A 12,106-nucleotide genomic window follows, 5' to 3' on the forward strand; every position below is an offset into this window, starting at 1 on the left:
CTTGGCGAAGTGTGAGAGAAAATAAAGTTTACCACAACAGTAATAAAGCTCAAGAAAATGGCGAAATTGATTAAGACTTGGGACTTTGTATAACAATAATATAGTAAGAAATATATAATCTTAATAAAAAGAATAAAAAGTAAAAGACCAAGAGTAGTGTGTCATTTGGAATATGGGTGAATTTAAAGAAAAAAATGAAAATTCAATATGAAAGGGAGAATAAAAGTCAAACAATAAAAACAAAACAAAAAAATAAATAAACGGAAATAAAAGAAATAAAAAAAATGTAAGTTCTGATGACTATGAAAGTGAATTTATCTTAGCTGCTGTTGTTCTCCTTCTGACTTCTTTCTGGATCAGTCTCTGGTTTTCTCACAGCTCCAGGTCTTGCTGTTTTACCTTGGGAAGAAAAAAAAAAGGCTTCCTGCTGATTTTAAACCTGCTAAGCAGGTTTTGCAGGCTTCTGAAACCTGCAGGCAGTGGGGGCTGGGCTCAGTTTTTTCTTTTCTTTCTTTCCTGTGGTTCCACAAGGACGGGCTCAGTCTGGACTACAATAATCACAGGTACCCAGTTTCTAGCCCACACCTTCAGAGCACTGTGCAGCACTCAATGTCTACTCTGCACATTTTTGCCAGGCTGGTACCAATAATCCACCTCATTTGGCAAGCCTTTGATCGGTCTGTGAGGTGCACTGAGTGACAGCAAATCACGGCCACCCCCCTCCTTCTTTGTTGGCCTGGGGGGGTGGACCCTCGCCTTGTTTTACATCTTTCATCTTTTCTTTTACACTTAAAAGAAAGGCCTTTAATATCTCTTGTCTTACTGGATTAATGGTGATGAACCTCTTTAGCTTTACCTTGTCTGGGAAACTCTTTATCTCTCCTTGATTCTAAATAATAGCCTTTCTGGTTAGAATATCTTGGTTGTAGGTCTTTCCTTTTCATCACTTTGAATATTTTTGTGCCTGTCCCTTCTGGTCTGCAAAGTATCTGTTGAGAAATCAGCTGACAGTTTTATTTGACCTCCATTATAAGTAACTAATTGCTTTTCTCTTGATGCTTTTAAGATTCTCTCTTTGTCTTTAACTTTTGACATTTTGATTATTATGTGTGTTGGTATTGGCTTCTTTGGGTTCATCTTGTGTGGGGCTCTCTAGTCTTCCTAGGCTTGTATGTTTGTTTTCTTTGCAAGGTTTAGGAAAGTGTTTAGTCATTATTTTTTCAAATAGGTTTTCAATTCCTTGCTTGCTCTCTCTTCTACTTCTGATACCCCTATGATACAAATGTTAATATCCTTGATATTGTCTAAGAAGTCCCTTAAAACAATCCTGAGTATGTTATTCTTTTTTCTTCTTACCATTCATTCTGATTGGGTATTTTCCACTATCTTGTCTTTCAGGTCACTGATTTGATGCTCTGCTTTATCTAATTTGTTACTGATTTCCTCAAGTGTATTTTTTTTCATTTCAGTTATTGTATTCTTTATTTTTGGCTGTTTTCTTATGGTTTCTATTTCTTTTTTATGGTTTCTTGCTCTTTGTGAAATTCTCACTGAGTGCATGTATTCTTCCCCTAAGTTCATTGGCATCCTTGTAACCAGTGTTTTGAACTCTGTATGTGGTAGATTGCTTGTCTCCATTTTGTTTAATTCTTTTTCTAGAGTTTTGTCCTTCTTTTGTCATTTGGGACATTTTTTTTGTTTGTTTCCTTATTTTGGCTTTCTCCTGTTTGTATGTAGTGGGTAGGCTTTTGTGTCTCCCAGTCTGTCTTGGTAGGGTGGCCTTTTGTACATTAGAAGGTGTCCTGTGAAAAGGTATCCAGTGTCACAGTCTCCCTGATCACTTGAGCTGGGTGTTCCAGGGATTTCCTTTTTATGGGTTGTTTCCACTCTCTTTTTGTACTTGGGCCTCAATTGCTGTTGGCACATCTGTGGGTGTGGTTGATCCTCAGGTTGAGTGGCTGTGAGGGATGGCCAAGACTACAGCAGACATGCTATTAGGTGGGGGCTGACTCCAGAAGCTGGCCAGATGAGCTAGTTGGGGGGTTGGGTCTCAGGGAATCAGCAGAATGGGGTGAAGTGTGTTAGCACAGATTTAGCTCCTGCCTGTGCCAGACTGGCTAGGTGAAAGTACAGCTGAACAAAGGCATAGTGGTACTTTTGAGTGCTTTTGGCCCCAGAGAAAGTTGCCCCAACTTTTGCCCCTACTGCCTTTCCCCTGAACTTAGTCAATTTTGTTCTTCACTGTATGTCCTGTATGTCTTTTGAGCTGGTGTCCATGCCCTGGAGCTTAGAGTGTGTGAGTTTGGATGATGGCCCATTAAGAGTGCACATCTTAGTCTTCCTCAGCCCTTTGTTTTTCTTGTATTAACTTGACTGGTTTTCTCAGCCAGATGTGGGGATTCCCGTTCCCAGTACTGGTGCTTTGGGCTGGAGACATTGGTATGGGATGGATCCTCTTGCTCTTCAGGGGAGATTTCTGCAGCTGAGATATCCCTCCCTACTCTTATCACCTCACTGTGGGTGTGGGACCTGCCTGTTCTGTGGCTCTGCCCCTCCTAACAATCTTAATGTGGTTTCTTCTTTATATCCTTATAGTTATAAGAATTCTGTCCAGCTTGTCTTCGGGTGCTTCTCAGTGATGGTGGTTATATAATTTAGCTGTAATTTGGTGTGATCATGGGAGGAGCTGAGCATAGTTTTTCCTACTTAGCCATCCTGACCAGATGTCCCACAAATGTGTGTTTTTTTTTTTTTCTTTCATTTTTTCAAATTGGGAAAAAGTCCCCAGAGAAAGAAAAATAAAATTAAAAATTATAAATTTCTTTTAATGCCTGGGGTATATAATTTCTTTTTATTCACATGGAAGTATTTTTATTCTTATGAGACTTGAGCTATATTAACTCTGAATTTTGGGAAGGGGCATTAACTCTTAAGATTAATTCATGATTTTCCCCCCTTTACATTTCTGCTTTATTTATAAGAATAAGAATAAAAAGGTGTTGTGCATGTTATTTAATACTCATTTTCAAATGGGATTTATAACCACTGATTGGAAGGTTTTTTAGTAAAAGCAGAAGTACAAAAATTGAGCAGTCTGGGCTGCATATGAGTTAATCTTGGTTTAGAAAATAGAAATGCAGTGCTGCCCCAATTTTTCTTTACCTCTACTTTTGAAGTGGGTATATAACCATCTGAAGATAATCTTTAAAATTCAGTAGTTAAATATTTTTTTAAATATTCTGAGTTTTTCCTTTAATTTTTTTAAGGATTTTATTTATTTTTAGAAAGAAAGGAAGGGACGGAGAAAGAGAGGGAGAGAAACAGTAGTGTATGGTTTCCTCTTGTTCCTCCCTACTAGGGACTGGGCCTGCCCTGACTGGGAATCGAACCAGTGACCCTTTGGTTCACCAGCAGACAGTGAATTGTGGCTCAATCCACTGAGCCACACCAACCAGGGCATAAAATTCAGTAGTTAAATATGATGGTGGTTCCACAAATTCATATGAATGAAATGTCAGAAAGGCAAAGCCTTTTCTTTCACTGTAATGAGTGACTAAATCCTGCTGAAATAGTCTAGTTAATTGTATTATAACAATATCAATTTCCTGGCTTTAATAATGCACTATATTCATTAAAGCTATAACTTTTGGGGGAAGCTGGCTAATAGGTACCCACAACCTCTCTGATACTTTTGCAATTTCTTATGAGTCTATAAATGGTTCAAAATAAAAAGCTTTTAAAAACCCATCCTTTAGGAGCAACTTGAAGAGCTGTGTTATATTATTGATGTGGATTCTTCATTCATTAAATATAATGAAGTAGATTTGTGTGTACTAACGTGGAAGGAGCAAGGCCTATGCTAGATTCTTGAGTAAAAAAGGCAAGTTGCAGTCAATATGTATCACTATCTATTTTTGTAAAATAACAATGTAAATCATCACGTTTTTACAACAAAAGCAATATATTCACAGGGTACAGACACAGGTTTAGAAAGATTGAACACCGCAATGTTAACATTGATGACCCCCACCCAGGAAGTAGGAGTTGGGAGGGAGGGTATTCACATTGTACTTGATGCACAGGAATATTTTATGAACTTTTGTCCATAAGCATTTTTTATTTTTATATTTTTTAAAAATTAAATGTACAAATAAAGGACATATAGGGGCCTAATGAATCTTCCAGTTCAGCTGTGTATCTGCAAACTAGTATGCTGAGTTGCAAGTTTTTCAGTGGATTCTCTCAGCCAAAAAGACTTGTTTCGATCTCAGTCTTGTTTGAACTGTTGTTTACCTTGTTTTTGCCACAGATAATCATTCCTGTTACTTCTCAGAAAAAAATTAATAATCTCTGAGAGACCTGCCTGAGATCCATAATATTTGGCTCCCTGGACTCTTATAACTATTTCTGTATGACAACAGAGCCCTTACAATGTTTTAAATGTGTGTATCTCTTGTAAAAAGAGAACATTTTAAGCATTTGTTTGTCTTAATGGCCAGAATATTTTGTCCATATGTTGGCATTTGCCCTAGTTCATCTTTTCAGAGGTGGTGAAGACATCTTGTTCATTTACGCATGTTTCGTGTGTGTGCATGTTTGTGCACTCACATGTGCATGCATGTGTATGAGAGAACAAGCCACACGAGAGCATGGGTTTCTGTCTCATTTCCTACTGCCCTGTCCCCAGTGCCTGCAATAGTAGCTAGTACATTAAAATTGTTCCATAAGTGATTATTTGTATGTTGGGGAGTATCAATATGATAATTATACACAGTATCTCTTTCTCAGTCTTTTACAGGAACCACCTTGGTAATGATCTTCAAGTATGACTTTTCAAATATAAATACTCTATGAGTGGGCTAGAGAAGCCATTTGTGACATCAGCAATTTTATCATCAGCTGAGGTGCTTGTGTCTGCATGTGAACAACCACCTAACTGGCCCTACAAAAATAGTTCAATGTGTTCTCTTGAATAAGAAGTACAGGGCCAGCCAGGTTCTGTCCATCTCTGCTCTGCTGTCCCCAGATAGCAGCAAAGCGACTGCAGCCATTTAACGCATCATGTCCAGACATGGCTGCATCCAGAGGCAGAAACTTGGGAGTCTCTAGTTCCTTGGTTTTCTGTTTAAGAACAAGGAAATCTTTCCTTGAAGCCCCTGTCACAGCAGCTAGAAATGGGTTATGTGTCAATGTCTAAATATACCAATGGTGGGGGAATGAGACCACCGTGATTGGTTTGTACCTGTATTTTTTTGCCTAGTCTGTTTGGGCTGCAGTAACAAAATATCACAAACTGGGTGACTTATAAACAACACATTTACTTTTCATAGCTCTGGAGGTTGGGAAATCTAAGATCAAGATGTTGTCAGTGTTTGGTAAGGTCCCACATACCAGTTCATAGATAGCTATCTTTTTGCTGTGTCCCCACGTGGCAGAAGAGACAAAGGAACTTTTGGGGGTCAGTTTTATAAGGGCACTAATTCTCTTCATGAGAGCTCTATCCTTATGATCTAATCACCTCTCAGAGACTCTACCTTCTGAATAAAAATAACTAGGAAGTGCTTAACCTATCTGAGCTTTTGCTTCCTCTGCTGTAAAGGTGGAGATAATTTACACAGGCCTCCCAGGGCTATTATGAAGAGTGATGACAAAGGTATATGAAGTGTTTAGCCCAGGACCTGGTGTGTGGTTAGTGGCCCTTGTCAATAACTGCTCTTTTATTCTAGGGGTGACCTTGCCTGTGCCATTCAAAATCTTCCCAAGCTACTACCCCAAAGAATACTTCTTTCATTGATTTTTTTTTTTTAAAAACAGGAGCTCTTTAAAAGATACGTAATTGTCTTAAGATAGGTCTAAAGCCATTAACAGTACTCCAATGGGTAAAACATTAGCTTCCTTTTAGGGCAAAAATATGCTTCAAAATTCGTGGAGTGGAAATGTAGTGAAGAGCATGGCCTTTGATGATAGATGGCCAAGGTCATATCCAGCTGGCATAGCTGGCTGTGTCACCTTGGCCAAAGCACGTCACTACTCCGTCTCCCAGTGTCTCTTCTGTGAAATGGGAGAATAGAGAGCTTGCCTCATGGATGGCCATGAGTGGTGAGAAGATGGGTACAAAGTGCTCCCCATGTGAAAAGTGGGCACCAAGTACTGGACCAGTATTTGTTTCACTGAGAATCCATTGGCACCAATGGGGAGGATACCGGGGAGTCATAGGAGAGATGGGGAGTAATTTCCATTCTCATCAGTACATCTCTCGTCATCCTTTAGTAACCCTGCAGGGAGGATGATACCACCTGTATCATCTGCCTAAGGAAGCCCAGGCTTAATGAAGTCAGATGACTGACTCAAGGTCTTGCTGTTGGTAGTTGGTAAGACAATATTTGCCTAAGTGTGCCTGATGCCAGGGCCCCAGCTCTTAGCCACTATATGAAATACCAGAAAGAGTACACTTTTTTCTCTCCCATTCTCCCCATCTCTGCCAGGCAGTGAGAATTATGGAAATGGGCATGTGGCTACATTTATTTTAGAGTATTACTTTGGAAATCTCAGTGAGAAGTTTGCTTTAGGTTCTCCAACCCAATGATTTTTATTATTTTTTAAAATTATTAGACTCTGCTAACCGAGATGATGGAGCGATGCAAGAAGCTAGGAAACAAGTAAGTCTTTTAAAATTCATAAGTCACGAGTTGGAATTGGAGTTGGTTCCTGTTTTTTGAAATGGATATGGGTATGTGGGCAAGAGGGCCAGTGGAGGGACAGGACAGCATGGAGGTCAAAAAGCTGGCATCCAGTTGCCTGCCTTCAGATGCCTGAGTCTATTCTCTCTTAGTTTTGTGAATTTGGATCATGTACTTGACATCTCTGTGCCCCATTTCTCCTTACTTGTAAAATGAGTTTAATAATTAATAGTCCTTTCTTCATGAGGCTATGATAATCGGTAAGATGAAAATGAACTCTTATCTTCCTGTCTCTCCTTTTGGTGGTAGATGTTTCTAAGTCACTATGTCCCTAGGTCCCAGAACAGTTCTTTTCATAAGAGATGTGGATGGATATATGTTTGCAGTTTGGATCAATATTATTACTTAATTTTTAGTTTTATTAGTATACCAGGTTAATGAAGGCTCACTTTACTTCTGTTTAAATGGATTTGATTGCTTGCTTGCTTACCTGTCCATCCAACCATCCGCCCATTTACCCTTTGATCCTTTCATCAAGTCAATTTAACATTTATGAAGTTCCCAATATGCACAAGACACCATGTTAGTCTCTAGAGCAAGGGTGTCAAACTCATTTTCACCAGTGGCCACATCAGCCTCGCGGTTGCCTTCAAGGGACCGAATGTTATTTTAGGACTGTATAAATGTAACCACTCCTTAACAGTTAAGCGAGAGCTCAGCGCTGGTGCTAGGTAGAAACAGGTGCCTGGCCGGATAAAACAAGGTGGATGGCCCACGGGCCTTGCGCTTGCCACCTGGGCTCTAGAGGTTGCCTATTTACTCTAGTGTTGCTGGGGTTTTTTCCCCAACCTTTAAAAAAGGACTATCTGTCATCCTTCCCGGCAGCATAGGCTCTAAAATTAAAGTGACTTTCTTTTTTTTTTTTAAGATTTTATTTTTATTTACTTTTAGAGAGGGGAAGGGAGGGAGAAAGAGAAGGAGAGAAACATCAATGTGTGGTTGCCTCTTGCGTGCCCGTTACTGGGCACTTGGCCTGCAATCCAGACATGTGCCCTAACTGGGAATAAAACCAGTGACCCTTTGGTTTGCAGGCTGGCACTCAATCCAGTGAGCCACACCAGCCAGGGCTGAAGTGACTTTCTTAACAGGGAGCTCTGCTGATGTGGGCATGTGTGTCTTGCAGTGCCTTGCTGTTAAATTCTGTGATGTCCGCTTTCCGGGCCGAGTTCGTCGCCACCAGGTCCATAGATTTCATTGGCATGATTAAAGAGTGCAATGAGGCTGGCTTCCCTAAGGTAGGCTCTTGACTTAATGCTGAACAGTAGGACAAATAGGCAGTATTTTTACCTGATATCTCCTGAGGTAGAGAGTCTGGTTTTAGGGCAGCTTGGGCCAACAGGAATACAAGAGAAGAACAGGAAGATGAGTCTGAGATTGAGATGGTTAGACATATGTAATTGTAGCATGTCAGGTCTCTTGTGTGAATCCTAAATCTGTACAGTTAGCTCACTCTGAAGTATTTAGAAAAGAATTTAGTCTTACATCTCTAAAAAGATATCTTCACTCATTATTTATGAAAGACTTCATCCAGCAGGATATTATGGCTCACAAATTAGACCAATACAAGGAGCCAGCTCTTTATTGTTCCGTATCCATCTACCTCGTGAAGGTTTGTGGTAGAATTTCAGAAAGAAGTTGTTGGAAGATTAGCCCCGAGATGAGCTCAGTGTGACAGCCTTAAGCCTTAAGTTGTTCTGATTTTAAATAATCTCCAATATCATAGTGGTTTTGTATTTTTCTTAGCATCTTCTTTTTCGCTCACTGGGGTTAAACTTGGCCTTGGCTGATCCTCCTGAGGGTGATCGACTTCAGATTCTCAATGAAGCTTGGAAAGTTATTACTAAATTGAAGAATCCACAGGTGGGTGACTATTCTGCCCTTAGATTGACTTCTTTTTGTCCAAGTTATGCAGTATACGCTTTCTTTTTAAAAAATTGTCTTAGGTAATTGTACCTATGTTTTTTATTTTTTAAGATACCAACTTCCTCAGTTGTATTATTTGTTAACATATAATGGAGAACTGATAGCTTTAAAGATGTATTTCTCTGATTTTTGTATCCCAATTATTTCTTATCCTTAAGGCCCCAAGATGCACGAAGAGAGCAAAATTATAAATATTTGAAACTTTTAAAGACATGTAACTTTGCAAACAGCATCTAAAATGCAGCAGTCTGTAGTGTTTGGATTTGAGTGTACCAGCCTAGTAGGATATTATTAAATTAAGGTCAGTAGTCACACCAGTAATTAGCAACAGGGAATTCTCATTTTTGTCCCTTGAAATGGAGACAGCTAAAGCCTCTTTTTCCCTGTACTTAGTAGGTACAGGAAGTCTTGTGAAGACAGATCAACTGATGTCAGTGCATGCAGTAATAGCCATCATGTTGTAGGTTTGGTTTTGTCCCTCACTGTTTTTGTAGGCAACATACCAGCAATTTATATGGTTTCCAGTAGGGAAAGATGGTAGTGGCTGTCTTTGTGGCTGCAGAACCAGCTGGATAAAACTTCACAATACCCTACGCTGTTACTCTGCTACAAATAGCATATCTTAGTCTATTCAGACTGCTATAACAGAATACGATATACCTGGATGCCTTGTAAACAACAGAAATTTATTTCTCATAGTACTGGAGGGCAAGTCTGACATCAGGGTGCCAGCATGGTTGGATTCTAGTGAGGACCCTCTTCTGGATTGCAGACTGCTAGCTTCTTCCCCTCACATGGCAGAAAGAGAGTGAGAGAGTTCTCCGGAGTCCTCAGAGCACTACCTCTATTCTTGAGGACTCCACCCTTATTTCTATATTTCATATAGAAATAACTGAAATATGTAGCATTTGATACAATGATTTATCAAGAGGGAAATATTAAAATGATCTCAATTTAAACCCCATGCTAATCACCATATTTACAATAGTATATTGATGATAGTGGTATAATTTAGAAAAATTAGAAACAATTACAAAATCGTTTATCTAGGTTAGGTTTAGAAAAAACCTCACTAAACACCAGGTGTTGGAATTTTTTATTTAATGTAACTCTGATTGACTAAATAAAACAGCTTATTTAGTATATTTAAATAAAAAACCTCTGGACTTAATGGTGCCTATACTTCAGTGTTTCAAAGCAACCTTGTGTCAAAAGCCCATATTAGCAGTATTCTCCAGTCTTTAACTTCACATTCACCTTAGCATTCTAATTAGACCTTAGAATGTTCCTGGTTTTCTTTTTTCTTTTTTTTTTTTTTTTTTAAGATTTTATTTATTTATTTTTAGAGAAAGGGGAAGGGAAGGAGAAAGAGAGGCAGAGAAACATGAAGGTGTGGTTGCCTCTTGCATGCCCCCTACTGGGGACCAGGCTCACAACCCAGGCATGTGCCCTGACTGGGAATCGAACCGGCAACCCTTTGGATTGCAGTCAGGTGCTCAATCCACTGAACTATACCAGCCAGGGCCCTGGCTTTCTTATGTGAGAGAGAGAACTGGTTTCTCCAGAGACATTGAAATAGAGAACAAACTGACAGTAACCAGAAGAGAGGGGGGAGGGGATAATGAGGGAAAGAAGGGAAAGGGTCATCAAGGAATATGTTTAAAGGACCCATGGACAAAGCCAAAGGGGAGAAGGATTTGGGGTGGGATGTGGGAGGGGGGGTGAGGCCAGGGAAAGTGATAGTGGGAAAATGGAGGCAACTGTGCTTGAACAACAATTTAAAAAAAGAGAGGTAGCTGGATTCTCCATTTCATCTTTCTTTTCCTTAAAGTATCAGAGGAAAACAGGTACTTGCAGACTGTATTATTCCTTGGCCATTTTTTTCTCCATTTGGATGTGTCCCAGAGTGGAGCAGGAAGTGTTAACAAGTTGGTGACTGGCATTTCTGTACCCATCTCATTGCTTCTTCATAGATGTCTCTCATACTTGAATTTAAAACATAATTTCTTACCGGAAACCTTTATGATTTCCTACCCTTTTTACAACATATACACGTGACCCCTCTGTAGGGCAAACGGTTTATTTTTTAAAGGCAGGCAGCCTATATTTTCTCAGAACATGCAAAAATCACACTTTAGGCAAAGCTGAAGTCTTCAGCCAGATCTGCCATCAGTTTCTTCACTGAGGTGTGGTGAAGACCTCCCCACTATTAACTCTGCTGCTTTTGAGCTCCCCGGGTTTTGTTTGTTTGTTTGTTTGTTTGTTTTTTAATCCTGGCTGAGGTAGCAGTTCTAGAATGAAATCTAATTAGTTTTGTCAAACAAAGTTTGCTGCTGTCAATTCAACACCAACAGGAATCCCCAATTTAGGGTGTAGTGAAGAAGGAAACTCTATTTAGTGCAAACAGCTCAAGTGTGACACAGCACAGCTGTGGAAATAGCACCTTGCCTGTTTGATGGCTCTGGGGCCAGGCCCCTCTCTGGCTAGATAGCTTTGCTGTGCTCCCTGCTGGTCTACAGGGCGTCCCCTGCACTGGTCTGCTCCTCTCTGTTCCAGTGAAGTATCTTCTGTGTTTCATCTTTGGCGTTTCAGCTCCTACTTGGGAAATGTAGTCTTCAGTCTTTGGTGGAAAGAGAAAGTACACTCCCAGACCCAGGGGGAGCTGGCATATATGGACAGAAGTCCCCAACCCTGGTCCCTGATTGGTCTGTCCTCATGCGAATGAGGACTCCAGATTCTTGCTGTTTGGTCCTAATAGCTCTATCCTGATTGGTTAGAATGGAGCCATACTGGTTGACTGGAGCTGCACAGGTCTGAGTGGGTAAGGAAAGCCTCAGTCCTATTGGTTGAAATAGGATTCCTAGAACTCCTTTATAAAAGGCTGGCTCAGATGGCAGGAACACAGTGCAGGCAGGCAGTTCAGTGTAGGCTTCTCCCTGACGTGTAGTTTGTGTGAGAGACCCCTGTGTAGAAATGGCTGCTAGGCTCTGTTTTTTAAATTTGAGCCCAGTTAGCCACGAGGAACCCTGCTTAGTAGGTATCTTCTTTCTCATGGTTCACGGTTTCAAGCAACTTAGGTTTTTATATAACTCACTTCTCAGGGTAAAATACAGGGTCTGGCACAAATAAAAGCCCCTTCTTTATTACAAAATCATAAGCATGTGATTCTGTAACATAAGAATATCACACCCAAACACACGATATGACATTTTAGGTGAAATGTTCAAATTAAAACTATAAATTATTACACCCATATTATTACCCTACCAACCACACTCAAGCAGGCCTTACTTCGGCCAGACTCTGTATACAGCGGTCCAGAGTTTTCTGTAGATGAACCACTCTTGAAATTCCTATCAATTGTCAGTTCTTTTAATTGTCACAGCACTTGAAGGGATTTGTACATGATGAGCTTCTGCCATAAGGTCAACTCTGGTATTCTT

The 12,106-nt window shown here is 40.1% G+C and overlaps 1 protein-coding gene across 6 annotated transcripts in view; it reads left to right on the plus strand.

The window, feature by feature from the left end:
* The window catches only part of VPS35L (VPS35 endosomal protein sorting factor like), a 159,352-nt gene that overhangs the window by 73,391 nt on the left and 73,855 nt on the right, over window positions 1–12,106 (plus strand). For 5 of the 6 annotated variants that reach the window (XM_024560480.3, XM_045195354.2, XM_024560482.3 and 2 more), the window contains 3 exons: window positions 6,613–6,659; window positions 7,864–7,975; window positions 8,484–8,600. The exons of the other annotated variant lie outside the window; for it this stretch is intronic. In XM_024560480.3, the coding sequence (XP_024416248.1) occupies window positions 6,613–6,659; window positions 7,864–7,975; window positions 8,484–8,600 (276 nt within the window). The remainder of the gene's footprint in view (window positions 1–6,612; window positions 6,660–7,863; window positions 7,976–8,483; window positions 8,601–12,106) is intronic. 6 annotated transcript variants of the gene reach the window in all.

The sequence above is a fragment of the Desmodus rotundus genome, chromosome 1 (genome assembly GCF_022682495.2).
Source record: "Desmodus rotundus isolate HL8 chromosome 1, HLdesRot8A.1, whole genome shotgun sequence".
Lineage (NCBI taxonomy): Eukaryota > Metazoa > Chordata > Mammalia > Chiroptera > Phyllostomidae > Desmodus > Desmodus rotundus.